This window comes from Corvus cornix, chromosome 12 (genome assembly GCF_000738735.6).
Source record: "Corvus cornix cornix isolate S_Up_H32 chromosome 12, ASM73873v5, whole genome shotgun sequence".
NCBI lineage: Eukaryota > Metazoa > Chordata > Aves > Passeriformes > Corvidae > Corvus > Corvus cornix.
In genome coordinates this window covers 3,729,962-3,752,750 of record NC_046342.1, presented here as the reverse complement: position 1 = coordinate 3,752,750, position 22,789 = coordinate 3,729,962, and the positions used below count along the sequence as shown (strand labels likewise).

General features: G+C 52.3%; 1 protein-coding gene across 2 annotated transcripts; it reads left to right on the top strand.

Moving 5' to 3' along the window:
- Nucleotides 1–49: 49 nt before the first annotated feature.
- On the top strand, nucleotides 50–20,160 carry LOC104683201 (TRAF interacting protein). Of its 2 annotated transcripts, XM_039559190.1 has the most exons (16): nucleotides 50–208; nucleotides 1,372–1,429; nucleotides 2,672–2,755; nucleotides 6,654–6,693; nucleotides 9,279–9,406; nucleotides 11,915–12,009; nucleotides 12,609–12,722; nucleotides 13,621–13,708; nucleotides 15,217–15,306; nucleotides 15,516–15,604; nucleotides 16,324–16,479; nucleotides 16,680–16,728; nucleotides 17,256–17,381; nucleotides 17,894–17,944; nucleotides 18,909–19,010; nucleotides 19,334–20,160. In XM_039559190.1, the coding sequence occupies exons 1-16, from the start codon at nucleotides 111–113 to the stop codon at nucleotides 19,487–19,489; spliced, it is 1,524 nt and encodes a 507-aa protein (XP_039415124.1). In that variant the 5' UTR covers nucleotides 50–110; the 3' UTR covers nucleotides 19,490–20,160. The 2 variants fall into 2 exon arrangements, with proteins under 2 accessions (XP_039415124.1, XP_010388215.1); XM_010389913.2 differs by having other exon boundaries at nucleotides 113–1,429.
- Nucleotides 20,161–22,789: the final 2,629 nt, after the last annotated feature.

The window sequence follows — 22,789 nt, the reverse complement described above, 5'->3', positions numbered from 1 at the left end:
TAAACGGCGCGGGGCCGCGCGGCTGCTCCGGTCCTGGGGTTGCGGCCCTCGGGAACCCCCCTTAACCTCCGCTGACCTCCCGAACCCCTCCCAAACTCCCCGGCCTCGCCATGCCCATCCGCGCCCACTGCACCATCTGCTCCGACTTCTTCGACAACGAGCGGGACGTGGCGGCCGTGCCGTGCGGGCACACCTTCCACCAGGCCTGGTGAGCGCCGGGGCGGGCGGGGGCTCGGGCCGGGCCGTGGGGTCTCAGCCACGGGCACCTTCTGTGGCCCCGCGCGAGGGCTCTGAGGAATTCACGGAGCTGCCGCAGCAGTCCGGGCTGCGCTGGTTACGCGTCTGAACAGACTGTCCCGGGAGGTGGTGGAGTCGCCGTCCCTGGAGGTGTTTAAGGAAAGACTGGACGTGGCACTTGACATGGTGGTGATAGGTCATAGGTTGGACTCGATGATCTCAGATCTTTCCCTAATTGATTCTGTGGTTCTGTCACTGTGCTGCCTGCAGGCTCCCGTCTCCGGAAGAGCCAGTCTCACAGGGCATTTGGAGGGAGAGGTGTTGGATTATGGTGAAGCCTCCCTGGCAATTCCATGCTTTTCTTGCTGTGTTGCAAGTGTCTGTGTTGAAAAGAAATGGTTCTTCTGAGGAAATAAACTTTGTGTGGGGAGGGGATGGGTATTTGCTTTCCTGGCTAACAAGCTTGGAGAGAGACCACGGGTGTGATTGTCACTTCTCACTCAGCAGTGCTGCTCGGGCCTGCTCTCTTTCAGCAGCCAGCAGAGCAGGAAGAGCTTCCAAAGGTAACCTGCCAGCTCCAAATCATTACCCTGCTCCCAAAATAAACCTTTCCAGTGTGATGTGATGGCTTGGTTGCAAAATGCATTAGTGGCTTTCCTGGGGAGCCCGGCAGGTTTGAATTCATCATCTCAGAGCAGAGCGAGGTGCTCCTCGCTCCGCAGATCCACGTTCAGTGGCACCCCTTGGAGCTGACTGGGCTGGGATCTCAGCTGTCACATCCTGATAGAGCAGCCCTTGTGCCACACTGTGTGCGGATGCGCTCGCTCCTGTGAAGCTGCAGCTGTTCAAAGCCTGTCTCCCAGAGAGATCTGAGCTCTACAAAAGCTCTGCCCTGTTAAAGATAAGCTCACATGCTAAATTCAGCCAGGAATTGTCTTGGAGATGCATGTGGAGCATGCGTGTGGAACACGGTGCTCCTGTCGGCCCCAGCACCGGACTGAAGGTTTACGGTTCTGCTTTAGTGTGCAATGAGGAATCACATCCTGACGTCTCCTGGGGAGCTGGGGGATGGCCCCTGGAAGCAGTGCTCCAGAATTTTGAGGATTTACTGTATGTTTTCCTTTTCTTTCTCAGCCTCATCCAGTGGTTTGACACTGCACCGAGCCGGACATGCCCGCAGTGCAGAAGCCAGGTAAAGCCATCCCCTGTGCACACCTGTGGCATGGTGCTCTGCAATGGCACCAGGGAGCCGTGGCCTGGGGTGATGCCAGAAAAGGCTCATGGTAGAAAGCAGAGGGACTTTCTGTCACTTGGGACTCTCCAGAGGCTGAAAGGATGAACTCCCTTCCACATCCCTTCTGGTAGCAGTGGGCTGAGGGTGCCCTGCCAGTGTCTGCACTGCAGCCCCTTTAGAAAAGGGCTCTGGGTTTCCACAGTTTTTACTTAGGCTGGGTAAGTATTGGCATGATGACAGAAGGGGTTGCAGGGGCTTAACAAGGACACCTGACCTGTGTTTCTGGCGTGCCCAGCCCATTGCTGTCAGGTGAACAGCCCGTTCTGCTGCACGTGGGCCTTACAACCCCTCCTGGCTCCACAGCACTTGACCCTCCCTTGAGAAAAGCAGTGACTGGGGAGGGAAGGATGTGCTCAGCTTCTGAGATAGGAAGCTGAGGCTTGGGTTTCCATTGGCCTAACAGGGACCTGAACTTCTTTGAAGTCCCTTGTGTCACCAGCCTTAATGCCACCAGTAGGTCTTGGCATGCAGCGGCTGCAGGAGATGTTTCCTTGCTCTCAGATGTAAATTTTCAGCCAGCTGCTACTTGGGCTTATTCTCTGTTCGTGCTTCTTTCCTCCTCTCAAGGTCTTGGCCCTTGTTCCTTCCCTGACTTGTTGATTCCCTCTGTTCTTCTCTGCCTCTTACATCTCTGGGTTACCATGGAGTTATCGCGAAATAACATCTTATGTGGCAGTAACCATGCAATTAGCTGGTGTCATGACTGTATATAATACTTAAAACACAAAGCTGTAACTGCATGGGGGAGGTGTGGAGAGCTATCAAATTCAATTACAGCACCTTCTGCCTGCAGAAAGCAGCACGTACTTCTGTCTTAGGATTTGGCATCATGTTAGCTCAGCATCAGCTGCTTGGGCCTGAGCTGCCAGAGAACAGACTGCGCTCGATTCAGAAATGTCTGAATCTTTCTGCTGCGGCTCAGGAGCTTGGCTGGAGTCACACTCCCAGAAACTGAGTGGGGGGTCTGCTGCTGTGCTGTTGAGCCAAAGCAGAGCATCGCCACTAATGGTGTCAAACACGTGATCTGATTTGCCTTTCATGGCCTTGTCACAAGACGGTACCTTCTCCCCCTCCATCTGTCTTCCATATCCGTTGTTTCCATATTTGTACCCATCAAACTCTTCTGTCTCCTGTGTTTAGGTCAGCAAAAGGCACATCATCAATAAGCTGTTTTTTGATGTTACCCTGGAGGAGCAAGCAGCACCGGATGCTGAGACCTTGCAGGTAACTTGACTGGAGGGTTCTTTCCTCATGTGATGCTTCAGCCTCCTGGAAGTGTGGCCTGGCCTGCTGGTCCTCTGCCAGCAGGTGCTTTCCAAGCTGGAGTTTGCTGTGCTCATGTTTCTGACCTGAAGCATATCGGTCTCTGTGGTGATTTAGCATTCCCCCTGACCAAATCCCCTGTGGTGACTCAAGGAGCCTCCTCTACTTCCTGCTCTTCCTTGTACTTCTCACTTTACCTGGAAGCCTCCTGAAGCAGCATCACATCAGACTGCTGTTTCTCCCTTGGGAATGAGGGTACGGAGCTGTTCCCGAAGGCAGGAGAAGGGAAATCCGAGATGCAGCAAATTGCTGCTGGTATCTGTGGCTTGTGAGCCCTGCTAACCCCTCTGGAAAGAAGGGGCCGCTGGAGGAAGTGCCCCCTCCTCCCTTCTGTGCAGGGAGGTTGGTTGTGCAGATTGAAGGGTGTGGGGCAGTGTGATGATGAAGTCATGATTCCTCAAGAGAGATTAGGAAAGGGATTGCTTGAAGCCACACCAGCAGTGGTGAACAGTGGGGAGGCTGGGTCCTGGCAGGATCTTGGCTGGAGCTGGGATGCTGGGTGGTGTGCTCCAAGTGCCACCTTTGGGTGCGGCGAGTTGGGGGTGAGTAGGGATAAACACAGAGTGGCTGTTCCATGTTCTCCTTTGTGTAGTGGGGATGAAACATGGCTCCTTCTGTCTTGGAATTATCTGTTCCAAAAAAAGGGTGGCCAGTTGACCTCGGTATAACAGGACGCTTGTACCCTCTTGTGTTTAGAAGCAGCATGTGCAGCAATTACCATAATTAACAGTTGCCATGACAATTCTATATGTACTTCGTATGTCTTTAAAATGAAGCCAGCCAGACTAGAATGTCAGTATCACTGTCTTTCTCCAAGACTGCCAGTGATGAAACTGAAGGCCAAAGTGTGCTGAGGAATGGAGGAGCATCCTGGGCACTGGGAGCTGTGTGCCCTCGCAGCAGATGAACATTTCCTTTTGTACGTATAGAGATCCGCTCTCACGAGTGTAATGAGATGAGTGACTTGGAAATGGGTTCCCTGGAGAGAATTGCCCTAGAAAATCTTCCTGTTCCCTCTCACCCCTGCCCCAGGATCCAAAATGGGTTCCCCCAGCCTTCTGCTCCAGGCAGGCTGTGCTGAACTGCTCCCTTGCTCAAGGGCAGGACTGTGGAGCTGCTCATGCACAGCAAGCTTAATGGTAATTCCTCCTGCTCCTATAAATCTTGTGTGTGTCTGTCAGAGCAGCATCTAGCCCCAGTGTACAGCCTGCTTAATGAGGGCACCGAGGTCACCAGCAGAAAGAACCAAATACTTTTCTGGGTAAATCAGCATCATTAGCTTGTGTGGGTATTCACTGCTGTGTGCGCTGGTACAGGTTGCTGCTGCGTTTGTCACCAGTTTCATGTGGTGTGCTGCCTTGTTTTTGGAGGACATGGAGAACCTTAAGAATACAGATGCCTTGTTCACAATGGGTGAAGGACTAATTTCCATCTAGGTGGGAGGTCTGTCTGTGATGGAGTGTCTGATTCTGGCCAGGCAGTTCAAAGCAAGTATATGGTGGGCCAAACCCAGGCTCTTCAGAGGACGAGATAAGAATTGCTGGCATCCTCGGCCAGAAGCAATTTCACTTGAAGAAAAAAAAAAAATCCAAGGTTTGTGATGAACCACTGCCTCCAAGAGCCTGGGCATAGAGTGGTGTTCATCTCTGTAATCAACTGGAGCTGTATCTGTGCAGCCCACAGCTGTCCTGGAATGAGCATTTGGCCTCCTGCCATGAAAAGGATGTGTTAGAAAAGTAAAGTGTGTAGCTGTGGTCTGCTTGTCATCTTGGGGAGGCAAGCTTGGGATTCTCTTCTGAGTCTTTGGTACCCAGTGAAGTGATGGGAAGAGCTCCCTCATGATCTGAAACCCCTTCCTGTTGTTGCAGAATTAGCTGCATTATCTTTTGAACAGTAATTGTCTTTGTTGCTATTCCTCACTCTTGCTGCCACTCTCAGCCAAAGGAGTGCTGGGGCTGTTTTGCTTTCCACCCCCCGGCTAAAACTTCAACGGAAACACCAGTGGGAACCTGAATCTCTTGAGTAGCTGCAGACCACAGGCTCAATGTCCAAGCATTTTTTTCATTACTGAACCTCAGTTTAACCTATCTTGATTTTAAAGATGGTCCTTAGTGAGCAGAACAGTCTCCATGTGGCTGTTCCCAGAGCAGGAAAAGGGTGAGTTTTGCGGTGTAACACCTCAGTGAGTCTGTCAAGAGCGGCTTGTGATCTGGGGAGCGGAGAGTTCTTCTTCCGAAGGAGATTTCAGCTTGGTGAAGAGGAGGTGGGGGAGGATTCCTGCCTGTAAACCTGCTGGGGAAGGTAGAAGCCTTGGAGGACAGCTGTCTGTTTGTGGTCAGGATATACTCGTTTGATCTTGGGAAAATGTGCTCTCGTAACTCAGCCTGGCAGAGAGAGGAGAGCTTTTTTAGAGGAGAGAAAATTGGGAGCAGCTTTTAGGAGCTGTGGTGGAGGATGAGGGATTTCAGATTAAGTTGATGAATGAGGTGATGTTACATAGCAGCCCGCAGTAGCCCAGGATTTCTTTGCTATCATGATAATTAGCCCATCTTGTGAGCTCACTAATCGTTCCTGAATAGGACTCTGAGGAAGCTACTTCAGAATAGTTCCTGCAGCAGAGTTAATTCCACATTAGCCCTCCAGCAGTTGTGCCCCTTGGGGCAAATCCCAGTCAGCTCTGCTAGGCTTTGCATTTAGTCCCTTCTGCTTACCAGGCTTTACATCCCACATTCTCTTTCCTGCCTTTATTGTCACTAGCAGAGCCTCGCTCCGGTCCCATCAGAGCCGTGGTCACTGCTGGTGCTATTCTCGGCTCAGATTTGCATGTAGCATTCTGGGTTGCACAGATTTGTGTGCCTGTGCTGGCATTTTATTGTGGTTTTATTCCACTGCAGTTCTTGCCTGACTTGTTATGTGCTTTCCTCTGCAGTTCTCTAACACAGCTTTTTAAGTCATCTTCTGTTGACTCTTTGCTGCATATATTTCTCTCTGGTTTTTATTTTAAATATATATATAGATATAAATAGCTTCTCTTTTTTACCTCTCTACATTTCCTTTGGCTATTTGCCAGTGTTAAGTTATATCACTTCATTATCTCTAATTTAAACTACAGGGCATTTGCTGCCTCTTTCTGATCCTTGATGAAGGCGTTAGAAATATTTGATGTTTCTCAGACCCTTGTGGTACCCAGGAGATGTTGTGCACTCTCTGTTTGGCGTGTTATGGATTGGTTTCTCAGTGATCTGTTTCCAGCCATTCAATTGAGCTGTTAGCTCATATCAGCAACCCAAACTGCAGTGAGTTCAGTGTCAGCATGTCTGAGTGCATGCTTGGTTACCTTTTCAGATCTTCGGATGTGCCCTCCTGTCTCCCACCTGCATCTGATTAAAGTTCACTTCAGTTTAAAGAACTCTCAGTAATCCAGTTAGTCTGGCAACATCCCTGCCTTATTGCCTTGTTTAGGTAAAACATTATAAAAATTGTTCTTGCCTGACTTCCTGTGTTTCCCTGAGAGCCTTCCAAAATTATTCAGCTAAAACAGGATGACTGACAGTGTGAGAAACACAAGGTTGACAAGGCTAAGACAGAGCTGCAAACCTCTCCTCTCCCCCTGAAGAATGCCAGTTGGAGGTGCTCTTTCCGTTCCCTGTGATAGTCTGTGCTTGTTGTTTCGGTGTTCCCTCCTTAGTACCTGCCTGGTCCAAACGTCCTGCTGAGAAACCTCTTAGGTCTTTTTAAGATCTGGTGAAAGCATCTCTGCAGGGCATTTCCTAATGCGTTTCTCTGTGTTGTGTTTCAGAATGAACTGGACAAGGTGAAGGCTCAGCTCTCCTTGAAAGGTGAGTTCCAGCTGCCTGCAGGGGATTGGCAGCCCACAATCAGCAGGTCCTGGGCTCTATCTGTGCCAGGTGGCTTGCCCAGGTCTGAGGAACCCTTGTGCAGAGGCCACCCCTCTCTGAAGCTGAGGGCATGATTCAGACTGCAAACTGTTTTGCTAGAACAACTTCTTCAGAGCTTTTTCTGAGGCGAGAACACCTAAAGCTGTGCAAAGCTTATATGACAGAGCCTGAGTCCACAGCCTGGCCCAGGTCTGCTGTACCTCAGGAACTCACTGTGGGTTTAAACAAGAAGATGCAAATTTTTTGCCCCCTTCCTAATCACAAGGTTACAAAATTGCAGCACAGCTCTATCCAGAATCAGCTTAAAAGCAAAAGCCTTGGTTTGCTTGCTGGGAAACTCACAGCTGCGTATGGCAAAGGCTCATTCCCTCCAACAGATGAGAGAGAGGGTGAAAGTGGTGTCCAAAAGCAGCAGTGGGAAGGCTTCGGGTTTGTTTGGCTGTTGCAGTGCCACATGTGTCGCGCGAAGAGCAGACGGAGTTCAGTGTGTGCGCACTTCCATCTTCCCATCTTTAATTTTAGAGGATGTTTGAGGGAGGCAGGAAAAGCAAAAGCCCTGGAGACTTGTCGATGGGTTTTAAGCATCGTCTGTAGGCAGCCTGTCATCAGAACATGAGTCATGAGCAGCAAAAGGAAAATGTCAGTCTAAGTGACAGAAATCCTAAAACATGCTAGCAGAAGGAGGAAAAAAAATGTTTAAAGAATGCTGGGGGCTCACCCACGCCCTGAGAGTTGTCTTTCCTCTGTGTTCCCTGCATGCACGAGACAGACATGAATAGCCAGTAGATTGAGGATTCAGTCCTTAGCCTGAGAGCAGAATTGGATGGTCTGCACGTCTCTATTCTGAGGCCTGTTCTCCTGCCAGCTTGGTTGAGTTTAGTGACTTGGTAGAGAGCCAGATCTTCTGGGGAAGGTGGCTGGGATTCTTGCTAGGATATTATCCAAGAAAAACTGCTTGAAGGCCCTGCTAATCTTCTCGGCTTCTGGTGAGTAGAGGTTGGATTTGACATTCCCTGTCCCATTCTCTTTTCATACTGGAAATGCGAAGCTCCTTCCCGCCTCCTGCCTCCTTTGCTGTGGGTACTCTGCTCTCTGCTGGTTCCTGTGTATAAGTTCTCCACGTGAAGCTGTGCTCTGCTGTGTGCGCTGCAGAGGAGCTGTGGAGCTGCCAGGCTCTGATCAGCCTGCAAATGGCTCGAGAGGTGCTGAGCTCCGAGCAGACCCAGCAGGCTCTGTGGGAGGCACTCTGAATGAGTTGAAAACTCATTCCTGCTGCACGGAGGGGTTTGATTCCTGCCATCTGCCTCTGGGCAGCTGGGAACGGAGGAGGGGGAAGCCCTAACTCTTTTGGTGGGTGTGGAGTCCCTGCAAATGCAAGGGAGCATCTCCAGGCACTGCTTCTGGTGAGAAAGGGTTATTCAGATCAATGGAGAAGCTACCCGCATGCTTCTGCTGGAACACGTTGCTCTCTTGTTCCTCGGTCCCACATGGCTCTTTTACTCCCTGATTGAACAGTGGAGCTTCACTGCAGGTCATGCTTCCACAGGATGTGGATGCAGAATTTGAAACTGGATGGCTTGCAAGGAGAACAAGCTTTTTGGAAAGGCTTTCTTTGGCTCTCTACTATTGCCAGGCTGGAGCCACAGGTGATTTTAGCAAAGACCGAAGATGCTGAGCTGAGGATTTTACCCTGGTCTCAGCAGGGTTAGGTGGAGGGGTTCCTGCTTTCCCTCATTATCCAGCTGCTTTGAGCTTGTTGGTGTTGCTGGCTGTTCCCTGCATAGGTCTGGCAGCTCCTGATGGTGGTTGTTGCTTTCTGAGCTGTTCTTCCCTTGTCTCCACAAAACAAATTGAAATCTGGTGGTGTTTTCCACCACCTTCTCTCTGGTGGTCAGATGCATGTGCTTTGCTCCTGGATTGCCAAGGGGAGGGGGCAGCAGGACTCAAAAGACTTTGTGACATGCAAAAAGTGGGCACTTGGGGAATCTACTTAAGCTGTCATTTGTCCTACAGTGTCCCAGTGTCACTGCCTCCTGCCCTTTGATGTAGGTGCTATGGCCGGTGAGGGCATGTGCAGCAGCTTTTGGACCACTTCAATGGCCCCCAAAGGGGTTCTTGACACACAAGGTTCCATGTGGAGAGGATGGATACAAAGCTCTGTTCTCCAGCTCTATGGCAGCTTGGTGTAACTTGAGAGGAATTATTTCCTTGTGCAAGCCTGGCTTTGAGAAAACACAAGAGTTAAGATACATCATCTTAATGCTAGCAGGGCTGGCACTGGAGAGCTATTAAAGGGAATTTTTTATCTTTAGTAAAGAAATCTTGAAGCCTGCTGGCACTGAGAGAAGCAATTGCTCAGTACAGACCCTGGTGCAGACAGCACTTAGAGAAATGGCTCTCTCCAGGAATGGCCAAATCCTGGCAGCCTGAAGCTGAGCCTGCAAGCAGTCTGTGTGCTTCTGCTGCTGTGGTGCAGCTGGAGTCTGGGTTACCAGGCCATGACCTTTTTCTTTCTTCTTTTCCAGAGAAAGAAAAGAGGGAATGCCAGGCTGTTGTGGACGGGCTGAGGGACACTCTGGATGTGCGCAATGCCACAATAGAGTCGCTCCAGAAGGTGGTGGGAGAGACAGAGATGCTGTGCTCCTCTCTCAAGGTACCCTTCCTGTCCCCAGCAGGACTAACCATCATGCAGTCAGTGTTAATTCAGTTGAAGATGTCTTCAGATCCTGGTAATAAAGAGATTGTGCTGGTGGGATTTCGGGTTTGGTGCCTGGGTTTTCATTTTGGTTTGATTAATTGAAGCAAGTGCTGTTGCTGGACTCGAGGTCCTGTTTGTGCTCTGCCTGAGGTGATTCAGAGGCATAAAAAGCCTACAGGCCTGTGGTTTGTGTACAGGTGCTCAAGGCAGAGGTGTCCCTGGTGAGGGAGAAATGCCAGCCCAGCCTGAGGAATGTGGCTGAGCCTCGCTAATGAAGTGGCAGTGCTGGTCATAAAGGTGGTAGCAGGAATCTAGTGTGGGAACTAGCCCCAGCACCCTGCTGCTGAAACACTGACTCCCTGAGGTAGAATGTTCTTCTGAAATGGGTTGAGGCCAAGCGGGATTCAAGGAAAATTAGTTTCTTACTTTGACTGGGGGAGAAATCAAACTGAAAAATATGGAAGGGGAGTTGCAGGCTTCAGCTGAGTGAGATCTGATCCAGCTAACTCTCCTGTCTCTGTTCTGTTGCCAGGGCTTTGCCTCAGTTAGGTTAGTAATGTTGTGAAGTCCAGGGATCAAATATTCCTGTTGTGTTTCAGCATGCAGTGACTCAGTGTGTAGTCATGTACTGTGCGTAAACAGGAAGAGGGTAAGAGCAGAATCAGCTTTGTTGGGATGTCTTGGAGCAGCTTAGCCTTGGTGCTGGGCTGGGGTTAGGGTTAGAGGTTAGGGTACGGTTAGAGTCTGTGCTGTGTGAAGGTGGGGTGCGGGCTGAAAGGTGGGGTACGTGCCTACTGCGCTTCCCAAGCGCTCCAACCCAGTATCCTGAACTTCATCGTGTTTCTTGATCTGCAAGGCCAAGTAGCCCAGAGAGAGCCTGGGCAGAGATGTGTCATAATGCTGTCTTGCTGTATGCCATCTGCAGCTGGGCTCTTTTGGGAGGAAGCATCTGGGAGGTCTACCTGACATCAGGACAGAGTAAGGAATTAATGCCAGGCAGGCCTCACTGTGAGCCAGGACAACTGCTTTTGCTCAACCATGGGATTATATCCAATCTGCTTGCATGTAAAGGCAGCCTGGATCTTGGCCATGCTATAGATGCTGGTGTGATCCTGGTTAGGTCAGTGGCAGGATACTTCTGATGCCCCCTACTTCAGCAGAAAGAATTGTGACACCGGAAGCTGGTACTTGCTGCTCAACTCAGCATCTCAGTGCTTGGTTTTCCTGCCTCGACACCTCTGGAGGAGGCTCTGTGCTTATCTTCCCTGTTGCAAAACCCTCTCTGTATGCTTAAGTCCCTTTAATGAAAGCTGGGCAGGGCAGAAGGATTAGGGACCTGGAGGTATCTTTTCTGTAGTGTATGACATTTCCCAGCTGAATGCCAAGCGCCGTCTTAAACTGCATCATTAAAGATTAAAGCACTAAACTTCTGCAGTGAAAATACAGGCTTAACTTGCTGTGACGAAGGTTAAGGCTGCGAGCCAGTCCTGTCTTCTGCTGTCACTGTCAGTTTGCTGCTGTTGCAGGCTGGCCAAAGCTGGGGACTCTGCTCTGACCACTGCTGTGGGGATCTGAAGTGTTGAGAGTTCTGGTTAGGGGAAAGCCAAAGACAAGCTCTGGTTAAGCAAGAGTAACACATGAGCCTGCAACACTGTCCCTCAACTTCCCAGTGGTTTCACAGCTGTTTGGTTTTTGTGGCAGGAAGTGGATAAAATCCTTAAACTTCTGTGTGGGAAGGAGCTTTACAAGGCAATGATCTTTTGCCAGGCCTCTCCCCGGAGTCAGCACTGTGATGAAACCAGAGTTTTTCAAAGTTGCTGTGCAAGGTGCCCAGGCACACACAAACCTAGACAGCACAGATGCATCAGAATGGTGCTAATTCAGCTCTCCCCATCCTCTGCCACAGTGCAGATGTGTGCTTTTCCAGCTCAGCTGAAATTCTGTGTTACTGCTGTAGAGCTGGAGAGGTGATGGTTGCAATAGGCTTGCAGCAGGTGACAGAAGTGCCCAGGTGGGGGTCTGGTTTGGCTGAGGTCTCCCAGAAGAGACCCACTCATTCCTATTTATGCTCTAAGCAGCTAGTGGCAAGGAGAGTTGGGAGGCTGAAGCACGGAGGGGTAGGCAACAGCAAGGTTTGCTTGCTGTGGACTCCTTTGCTTTTGAAAAACAAATTGTCACTGCTGCATACAGGGCACTGTGCAGCCCCTCCAGTGCTCCCAGCAGAGAGGGGCTACGACGTGGTTTCAGCTCCAGCCTCGCTGAGACCCTGCTGTGCCTGTGGAGAGCAGAGCTGGGGTACAGTGGGAGGGAGCTCAACTCTCCATAATCCCGGGCTGCTGAGGTGGTGATAGCATTTAGAGCTGATGTATGCTCCCAGCTGCCTGCAGTGCACATAAGCCAGGATGTTTCTCCAACAATCCCTGGAGCCTTACTAACGGTCTGTGTGTGCTTGCTTCCCTGCAGAAGCAGATGAAATTCCTGGAGCAGCAGCAGGAGGATAACAGAAGTTCAAAGGAGGAGGCCCGTCGGCTGCGAAACAAGCTGAGAACCATGGAGCGGTGAGACCCGGGGTGCTCCCTGGGCCTTGCAGGCTGGGCTGCACACCTCTGCCCTTTTTGGGGAGGGCAGGAGGGGTCCTGCTGGGCCTGCTGCAACACCCACCTCTATGTGCTTTCCAGCTTACCTGTAAGGTTGGAAATGGCTGCTTTAGCTGCCCTTGCCTGCCTGTGCTCTTGCCCCTGCTATGTTTCCAGACAGCTGCTCTCATTAAAGAGCAGCAAGGCAGGGTACTGGCCTCATCTCTAGTGCACTGAGCATGGCTATGTGCCATTTCTGTTATCAGAGGATGCTGGGGCAGAATGCCAGCCCAGGAACACAGTCAGCCACAGGGCTATAGGGACCAAGAGCTGGGCATCAGTTTCATGGCGGTATGTCTGTACAGCTGCCCCTTCTCTAGTCCAAGTAGTGCTGCTTTTCCCTAGTGAAAAGCCCTGCTTGGGGTAAGGCAGTTGTGTCTCTTCTCCCAGAGTGCCTGCAGCAGAAGCTCAGGCTGCACCAGCTCCTTGAAGGGGAAGCAGGGCTTTTGTCTCTTTCCCAGGTCTGTTTGTGATTCATGAGCTGAGGGTATGTTTTTGTTTGTGGGGTTTTTTTTGTGCAGGATTGAGCTGTTGCTTCAGAGCCAGCGCTCGGAAGTGGAGGAGATGATCAAAGAGATGGGAGTTGGACAGGCAGCAGTGGAGCAGCTTGCAATCTACTGTGTCTCCCTCAAAAAGTAGGTGCTGCAGGCTTGGCACAGCTGGCTGGTGCTGTCCTGGGGGTGCCCAGGGAGAACCCTCTGTTGAGCATTGACAGGCACATGGGCTCTGCGGGGCTCTTGCCACCTCTTAGGGCTTCCACTGGGTTTTGACTGACAGATCCTGGGGACCTAGTTTGGAGCCTGTCACACTGAACTGTTCCTCTTGTCACTGTAGTGACATGTGTGTCACCATGGGAACTGTCTCCAGAGTTGTCAGTGCACCTATGAAGTGATGATGATTATTCCCTCCGCTTTCCTCTCACGCCCGGGGGAAAGCGAGTGGATGCGGAGCTCTGGGTTGTGCCCTCTGCAGCACTGCACTGTGCAGCTGTGGCCTCTGGCAAAGCGAGCCTGCACTGTTGCCCTCCCCTACCTGGATATCCATCTGGTCCTGCTGGGAAAAAACACAGCTTTTTGTGTGCCTGTTCTGATGGCAGCTGAATAAGTGCAGCTTTGGTACAAAGCTGTAATGAGGCGAGTGTCCCTGTGGTGTAATTGGGAATGAATGTGCATGGCCAGTAGTGTGAAGTCTCTGAAAAGTCACTTGTAGCAAAGTCCCCTGTTTGCTGCCAGCATGGAGGCTGTGCTCTGTTGTCTGTCTTTTCCACTGGCAACTGAAATATCTCTGGTTCCCATTTTGCTGGTGGAATCAAGCATGGTATCCTGTGTAGGTTTTTTCTCCCCTGTGGTGTAATGGAATGTCTGACACAGTGTTGGTACATTTGTCTCTGTTCCTTAAAGGGCTTTGTGTCTCCTGGGTTTTTGCTGGTAGCTCTGCAGGTCCAGAGCTTCAATTTAAGGGTCTTGGCTTGTCTCTGAGCAGTTCTGGCTCAACTGTCTTACAAACAGCGTGCCTCTTTGGGTCTCCTTGCAGGGAATACGAGAACTTGAAGGAGGCTCGGAAGATCTCTGGTGAGATGACAGAGAAGCTGAAGAAGGAGCTGTTTTCTGTCAATAACAAGGTAAAGGGAAAGAGTGTGAGTTGCCAGGGTGACATCTGGTCTGTAGATCCTTGTCCATAACTGAGGCCTAAGGCCTCTGCAGTGACCCCCTCCCACTCTGATCAGTACAGGTGTGTGAAAGGGTCAGGCTGGGGTTTCTGGGTCAGGATGTGATGTGGTGAGTGAGCAGCTTGTGGGCTGCTGTCAGAAGAGCAGTCACTGGGGCAGCATGTGCAGAGCCAGCCAGAGTCTGGCAGGGAGCCTGTGCTGGAAGGCAGCAGCACGCAGGTGCTCCACTGCTCCCACTGGGTTCTGGAAGTAGCAATTCCTTCATCCGGCCACACTGCTGAGCACTCTGCTGCCAGCTCCTCCTGCTGCAGAGCTGGGCCCCAAGGAAGTGGGAAGGGGTTTGGAGCCAGTATCAGTTGAGCAGGGCTTAGTCCTGGCTTGGCACAACCAGTTACACCCAGCTTTGTGCCTTCAGCCAACTGAACTGGGTCAGGGCTCCCACTTCCTGCCTGTGCCTCGGCAGGAGAGGTTCCCAAAGCGCAGTGAAGACACACAGGTGACCCTGCACAGAGCCTGCCTGGGCTGGTCCTGAGCTGGTGCAGAGCTTGGGGATGTTGACATGCCTCTGCTTCTGTGCTCCCCCTGCTCCCGGCCTGGCTGGGGTCTGTTAGCTCAGCTCAGGCAGGACTCTCTTTGTCTGTTCTGGTAGCACATCCCTGTGAAAAGCATGTGTGTGTAGCCTCGCTCCCCAAGGCACAGGTGTTCCCTGGGGCATCCCTGTGTCTAAGCCAACAAAGTGAGAAGTTGTGGGTGGATTTGGCCTACTTTTGTTACTCAGCCATAGCGGTTGTCCCCTCAAATGGAGGTTTTCTGATTGCTGTGCTGTGCTCCCCAGAGGAGTTAACCCCTACACAATGTGCTGCTGCTGGAATTAGGCTTTTCCTGGCTGAGTCAGACCTGAGCTGTGATGGCCAGCGTGGGTCAGGAGGATGCGAGTCAGTGCACAGGGGGCTCCAGGCTTGGCTGACAGAGAGCTGACTGTACCCACAGTCCATGAGCTGGCCCAGACTCCTGCACCCACAAAAGTGTCTGAAGTGGTAGCAGTCCACTTCCTGACCCCTGCTCCTGGCATGCTTCCCTGTTGAATCAGGCTTGTCCATGTGCCAGTACTGCTGATGGACAACCATCCTCCAGCCTGTGGTTTGTAATTCCTGTGCTCTGGTGTGTCCAAAATCCTGCAGGAATTCAGAACACAGCCACCAAGTGTTAGAGCAGGGAAAAACTGTTGCTGTCAGGCGTAAACGCTGGGCAAGCAGCCCTGGAGATCCCTCTGCAGGCAGCTTGTGGAATTGGGTAGGGATTGGACTGTGCTGATACAGGAGAGATTGGGCAGACTGACACAGGAAAATTGAGCCCTTAAGCAGGGGGAGTAGCATGTGGTGCAGAGCATGCTGCTCTCACAGGGCTCTGCAGTCCCCCTGACCCAGGTGTTGTAACCCACACTCTGTTGTGTTCTGCAGCTGCAGAAAGCAACTTCAGAGTTGGAGAAGACAAAGGAGGAGTTAAAAAGCACGCAGAAAGATCTGAAGAATGCAGACAAGGAGATCTTGGTGAGAATATCATTCCTCATGGCCAGCTGCCAGTTACTGCAGACTGGTCTGCAGCTGCAAAGGCAGGAGTTATGCTGGCTTTTGCTCAGTGGCTTAAGTTTCCCAGCCTACCTCTGAGCTCCACCTGATGCTGATTTATGGAAAAGGGGCAAAGTATCTACTGCTAAATCTTTCCTTATCTCACTATCTGCTTTCCCTTTTCTCTCCAGAGTTTGAAGAAGAAGATAGACATCCTGCAGGATACTCTGAAGGTCCCCTCTGTAACCAGGGAAACACTCAGTCGGCTAGTCTTTGAAAGGTTAGTGAGCTGCATCCTCAGATACCGTACTGACATGGAGGTGACAGCTCCAAAGCAAGAATTGACAGTTTGACTGTCTGAGAAAGCAGTGCTAGTCTGGCAGGTGTTGCAGAAGTATGGCTGTTTTGTTCCTTGTGTCCTTTTCCTTGTGGCTGACAAGATGATGTCACACACATAGAAAAAGTCTGTGTCTTGGAGGGTTTGGGTCAGGAGGGGATGGAGGAATGGCCTGAGTTTTGAAAAAGTCTTTGTCACTGTGTCCTGCCTGGGAAACATCCCTAAAACTGCTCTTCTCATTGCTTTAGAGCTGGCCTTGTGATGAGAGTCCCCCTGGTGTAGGGGGACCAAAGATCTTAGCTAGGCAGAGAAATCTAGCCTGAAAAATGACATATTCTTTTATCCAGCCTTTCTTGAGGAGCCTATGCCATTACCCCAGTAGAGCAAGCTGGGTTGTGTCCATGGAGCAGCAGTGTGCCAGTGTGATTCCTGGGCTCTGGGTGCTGCTGTCACAGCGCTCATTATTTGAGGGGGAGCAGTAATTTGGGACACTGAATTTAAACTCTGGGGTTCAGATTGTCCTTTCTTTGACATGTAAGCAGAACAGGACTCTGCTCCAGCTGCCACTGCTGTCTGAGCACTCAATGTCATGGGGTGCAGCTCTGCCTTCCCATGGGTGGCAGGTGGTGGCTCGGTGACTGATGCTTTTCTTGGCCTTGCAGCCCTGTTCCTGTGGAACTGCAGCATCCAAAGCTCCACCGCCCGTCCGACAGTGACGAGATCAATCTCGATGCTACTTATGATGTGGACACCCCTGAACACCAGCCCTGCACATCCCCCTTTGGCACTACAAAAAGGCAGAAGCTGGATAAAAAGCCGTGAGTTTTCCCTCCTCTTTCTGCTTCTAAAGGAGATCAAAGTCTCAGTGCTTTGGAAGTTGCTGTGTGAGATCAGATAGCTCTCCAGCTGCCTGATGGCGTGCTGCAAGCTTTGTCGTCATTTGCTTGGCCTTGTCCGTCCTTGCCAGCTCCACTTGAACAATAAATCTCTGCTGATTTGTTCCTTGGGCTCCTTACAGGCCTCCTGTGGTAAATCTGGCGAAGAAAGTTCTTAAGGAAACAGTGGAGGTAAAGGACTAATCTTGGTTTTTCTGTGTCGCCTCTTTGATTCTGCTGTTAACGAGCTTGGGATAAAGAATCCATTTTCTCCCTTGTGGCCATAGACTGGCCCATCTATAGAACCAGTCTGTGTGGCAAAGTGTTTTCCTTGATGGTCTCTTAGAAAAAACACTGTTGCTGCCTCAGGCCTCCTGGAAGTGGGCAGGAGAAGGGAGGGTGGGGACCCACGTGCTTCTTGCTGATAATTCTGCCCCAGATGTGCTTCACGAACACTGCCTGGAGCTGACCACAAGGGCTGTGGGGTCAGCTGAGGTGGCTGTTCTCCCAGCCTTGCTGGGGGCAGTGTCCTGCCTCCTGGGTAGTGTTCCACATGAGCCCCAGTTGGGAGGTTGGAAGCTGCTGGTTTTCAGCCTGACTTATGGTATGGCAGTAACCATTACCTTAAGTATGTCTGTGTTACTAGTGCTGCCTGTATGTGGACTCCATTCAGCAGATTGTGCTGGTTAAAGGGCTTTTCTTGTTATTTTGTGGGACAGAACAGGGCAGATGATCTGGAGGATGATGCTCTTAAAGGACTCTTGCCAGCATACATCAGGAACTCTGTTCTCTCCAAGAAGCCATCTTTGGGCAGTTTGTGGGGTCCCCACAAGAACATGGGCTCTGTAAGTATGACTGTCCAGTTGGTGAGTGTGCCCAGGCCTGGCACTGCCACCTCTGTCCTGAACTGACCCTGCAAGAGGAAGCAAACAAAGCTTTTACCTTGCCACATACAGTGTGTGGAAAATAAATCTCGGAGCACAACCTGGCTACTTCCCAGTCCTGCAGAGCTCCAGGGATGACAGATGCTCATTCCCTTCCTGGCAGCAGACTAAGTGGCTCTCAATGTCCTATTCTTCCACCTCCTTGGAGCTTAGAGTGTTCTCCTTGTATTCCTCCATCCCAGTGACAAAATCCTAAGCCTTGCTTGGCTTGTCTCAGAAAGTAGCCCAATATTCCCAAACTTTATTCTACTCATGAGTCTTTTTCCAAAAGTGAGGGCTTAGTGCAAGTACTGAGTGTTTCCAAGTGCCTTTAACCCCTCTCCAGAATGTGTGGTCTTCAAGACTCCCCCTTCCCCATAACTAACCCCACAGCTCTGTGTGCTGCTCCAGGCTCATTTGTTTTTCTCTCCTAGGTGAGGACGGGCTACGATGGCATGGGAGGCAGGACAAAGTTCATAGAGCCAGTATCCTTTCCTGGAGCTCATGTGGCAGTACTGGTGCTGTGGGAACCTCATTTCTATTCCTCCTCTTTAGTCTCAGTCAACAAAAAATGGACTTGGGATCCTCAAAGAATGATCTGATTTCTCTCTGAACAAATTGGCAGAGGCTTCAAGGACCTGAACTTGCTGAGAGCACTTGTGGCTGGTTCAGAGGAGCACATCAGCTAGAAATCAGTGCAATTTGCAGGGACTGCCTGTGCCCTTGAGATCTTATAGCAGCAGTGTTGCTGGCTGTGTGCCTGCCAGCCCGTGCAGCCGGAGCCCTCATGAGCCCTCATTCCTGTGGGATGCTGCTGCTCTGCTCTGGTGAGAAGTGGCTGGGCTGAGCTCACCCCGTGGGTGTGGAGCTGCTCCTGCCTTGGGATTGCTCTCCCATGAGAGGCTGCAGGCTCTGGCTGCTCTGCCTTTACCTGTACAGTGTCCTGGCTCAGGAGGTCTTGCCACTCGAATTGATATGCTGTTAAAATGCTGTTTTATGTGCAAGGGGATAGCATAGAATCATTAATATTGGAAAAGAGCTCTAAGATGAGAGTCCAACCATTAACCTGTCATTGCCAAGCCCACCACTCACCCATGTCGCTAACCACCACATCTACATGTTTTTTGAACACTTCCAGGGACTTCTACCACTTCCCCGGGCAGCCGGTTGCAATGCTTGACCACCTGTTTAGTGGAGAGATGCTTCCTAATATCCAGTCCAAACCCCCTGTTTGGGAAATGTTCCCTGACTCATGGGATGGGAGTGTGTCTGAGCTCTGCTGCTGTGAGAAGGTAGCAAAGCCCATCCCGTCCTGCAGGGAGTTCTTCCTTTGATGCAGATGCGTGGCTAGGTCCCAGGTCTATGGTTCAGGCTGGACTGCAGCAGGTGTTGGATCACTTGTCCTCCCAGGGCACTGATCTGTGCTTTCCTTGACAGTTTTACCTCCAGACAAACTTGGCAGAAATCCGTCCATTATCAGTGAGGAGCAAGAAGAAGGTCTCCAGACCAGCGTCTGCAGCTCCTTCTTCATCTTCTTCTGGCAGCAGCCAGGTCAGAATGGACACTTTCCTGCTGTGAGAGCCCCTGCCTTCCTGGGAGAGGCTTGGAAGAGACTGCAGGGCAGAGCACACTTGCCCAGAGCCTGGCACGAGGCGGTGTGCAGCCACCACTGCCTGGGTACTGTTTGCAAAGCACTGATGCTGCTTTGTGGCTGAGATGAGCTCCCCTGTGGAGAATCCTGCCCTTACAGCAAGCCAACAGGAGGCCAAGCCTCTGGCTAATGCCTGGACTGAGTTGCCCTCCTTGTTTTACCACTCCTTCCTCCTTTTTTCATGCAGAATTAACAGGGTTTTCTTGCATTCTGGCCTCCTCAGAGCTCTGCAGTTGCTGCTGCTTTGGGCTCTCTGGCACCAGGTGGAACTGCACGTCTTGGAAGCAGCCACAAGCAGGAGGTGCAGGACGAGTGTCTGGGATGTCAGTCTGAGAGCAGCAGGGAGAATGGACCTGGACCAGCTCCATGCCTGGTGTAAATAGTTCCAAGAAAGTTTACTGGAGGAAGAAGTGTGTAGAGCAACCTGTGTGGCTGTGGAGTGTCTGTATATTCATCGTCAAATTAAACACCGTCCCTCAACCACAGGCCTGTGGGGGCTGGGGAGATCTACAGGTGGGCCTGGGCCCTGTCCTGTTTTGGGCCATGAAGTCCAGAATGGGTTGTGCACGCTTGGCACTGAAACTGCTGACTGGGGAGGAAAGTATTGGGGTGAGCCCCTGCTCCACTTGGAAGCAGAGATAGGTGTGCTGGTGTGACCTCTGTGCATGGCACGTGTTGGTGCAAACTTGTTTGTTAATTCCTGTGTTTTAATAAGATTGTAGAGTATTTTTGTTATTTTGTAACTGTTCTGCCTTGCCATTAGAGGGTTTGGAATGGCCTGGAGAAGTGCTGAAGAATGGCTTCCTTCAGGGGAGGGGAAGACTGGTGGGGCTGAACCTGTCTGGGTTCTTCAGCTTGGAGCCATGCAACAAGAAATCCACACCTGAAGCAGGGCTGTCCAAGCTGCAAGGAACAGATGTGGTGAGGCACCTAATACAGCACTCTACTGCACAAATCTGACATTTCCTATTTCCAGCTGCCTCAGGCCAGAATGTGTAGTACCTGCACTGGCTGAAACCATGTTTTTAGGGAATAAAATATATTGCTGTGCACGCTTGTTAATGCAACTGGCTTCTGAGCATTTTCCACCCTCTTGCACCTCAGGGTGGAGGTCTTAGCTTGGGTCCTGAAGGTAGGGTGATGGATGTGCTCAACCCTTCAGAAATCTTTGGGGTGCCAGCCCTTGAGAGACAGAGGCTCCTTGTTCAGGGAAGGACAGTGGTGGGGTGAGGCCATGTGGAAAGTGATGCCCATCCCCAGGGAAGTGGACAAGGCAAAGCCCTGCAGAGCATGAGCTGTGTCTCACCTGCATCACCTGAGGCTGAATTCAGTGGAATGGGGGGAGAGTTTGGAGGAGCAGGAGAGGGTTCAGACGGCTGGAAAAAAAAGCTGGGGGGAAGGGATGGGGGACTTAATCGAGCAAAGTAAATTCTACATAGGAGAACCCTGGGAGAGGGTCTGCAGAGAGCCTGCTATGCCCTGTCCTGGTCCTTTCAAGGTAGGTATCAGGTGTCTGTAAAATGTGAGACACTTGCTCTGGATCTCTCCAGTTCAGGAAGACCCTTTTAAGGAGGCAGCAGTGACAGTGTGAGTGTGTGACTGGTGGGGGATATGGGCTTCCATGCTGGAGAGCTGGTGTTGTGTCTCTCCATAAAGGGAGAAGAGATCCCAGCCTGCAGTGGAGGTGTTGAGAAGGGGTTTTGGGACTACGTTTTGACATGATGTCAGGTTTAAACTGAAGTTTGAGCACCTTGGCTGGGCACTAGCTGCACCAGTGCTGTTGCTGGCAGCTGATCCAACCTCTGCACGTTTAAAGTGGATGTTTTGAGTCTCCGGTGTGTGGGTGGACACATCACCTCAGGAAAAAATCCAAACAAACTGAACTTTTTTTTTGTGTGTCCTGGCCCCCTGCTCCATCCTGGTTCATTTCATCCACTCCTGCAATCTTACTTCCCATGGACTTGTCGCTGCTGGGTTGTTTCTGATGTAGTTTTGTTTTGGTTTATTGCACGTCTGTTGCCCCTGCCCAGAACTGAAGCTGTTTTATTCTCTTGCTCAGTGCTTTCAGTTCCTCCAAAGCTCTCTTCCTCCTGTATTACACCTTTCGCACCCCACACCTGCTCCTCAGGGTTACAGCGGTGACCTCCAGCACCAGCTGCCCCTTCCCTGGGCTGGGGGATACAGAAGGGGCGGGGAAGGGGCTGCGATCCCTTGTTCCTGGGGCTTGTTGGAGCCAGTTGCTATTTCGGTGCACTCCGAGGTGAGGCTGGACCCAGTTTCACGTTTATTTTAGGGTTTAGTGTGTGTGTGTTGACTCACAGCCCATGAAAAGCAGCCGCCAGCACTACCCGGGCTGTGTCGGATCTCGGCTCCAGCGGGGCTGGCGCTCCCGGGGGCAATTTTTGGTCCCCGCTGGGGTCCCCCCGAGGGGGATTCCGGGCCGCAGGGTGGCAGCAGGGGACCGGCGGTGGCCCCGTTAATTACCGCCCCTCATTAACGGCAGGTGGCAGGAGGGAGCCCCGGCGGTGCTGGGCGCACTCCCACAGGCACTGCTGCCCTCTGACGCCATGGGCAGCCTCTGACCTCACACAGAGAGAGCGTGGCCATTGGCTGAGTGCTGCGTGACTTCATGGGAAGAGGGGATCTGGTTGGCTGAGCCTGGAGCTTAGGGAGAGCGTGTGAGCCCATTGGTTCAGCCCTGTGATGTCATGGAAGAGCAGTGGTGGTCACTGGCTGGGCTCGGGGTGACCATGGGAGGGATGGGGTGGTTATTAGCTGAGGCTGCATTGCCTCACCAGAGAGCCTGTGCTCTCACAGGGAGAGGCGTGTGCTCATTGTCTGGCTGAGAGCGATTGCCTGGGCTAGCCCATGCTCTCATGAGGTAGCAGCGTGCTCGTTGGACAGGAGCATGTGACGATGCAGGGCTGCCTGCGACCTTACAGGGAGCAGGACAATCATTGACTGGCAGAGTGTGACATCACAAGGCAGTACATGACCTCACAAGCGTGCAAGACACTCATTGGCTGGCAGGGTGTGATGTTATTGGACAGCCCATGACATCACGGGGGAGGTGGGTGCTAATTGGTTATCAGGCTGTGACTTCCAGGAGCAGCACATGACTTCATGGAGGAGGGGACCTCTCATTGGTCGGTGGTGTGTGACATCGTGCAGCACCCCATGACCTCATGGGTGACTGGGTGCTCATTGGCTGTTCGGTGTAACCTCATGCAGTGCTGCGCGCCCATTGGCCGCCGGGGCGTGACGTCACGGAGCACGGCCCCCCTCATTGATGGCCAGCGCGGGAGCTGGCGTGGCGCCGCCTGGCGGGCGCGAGCTCTGCCTCTGCGCGGCGCCGATTGGCCGGCGGGCGGGGCGGGGCGGGGCCTGGGGGCACGTGCCGGCGGGGCACTGGCGGGCGGGCGGCGATTGGTCGGGCGAACGCGCGCGTGCCCGCGGCGCGAGCGGGCGCGGGGGTGGCGCATGCGCGCGGCGGCGCGGGCGGGTGGCGATGGCGGCGAGGCGCTGATGGCGGCGGCGGGGGCGGCGCTGCGCTGAGGGAGCGGCCCCGGTCCCGGTCCCGCCCGGCCCGACATGGGCAACGAGGCCAGCCTGGAGGGCGGCGGCGACGACGGGCAGCTGCCGCCCGCCGCCGCCGCCGCCGCAGGGGCCCCGCCGCCGC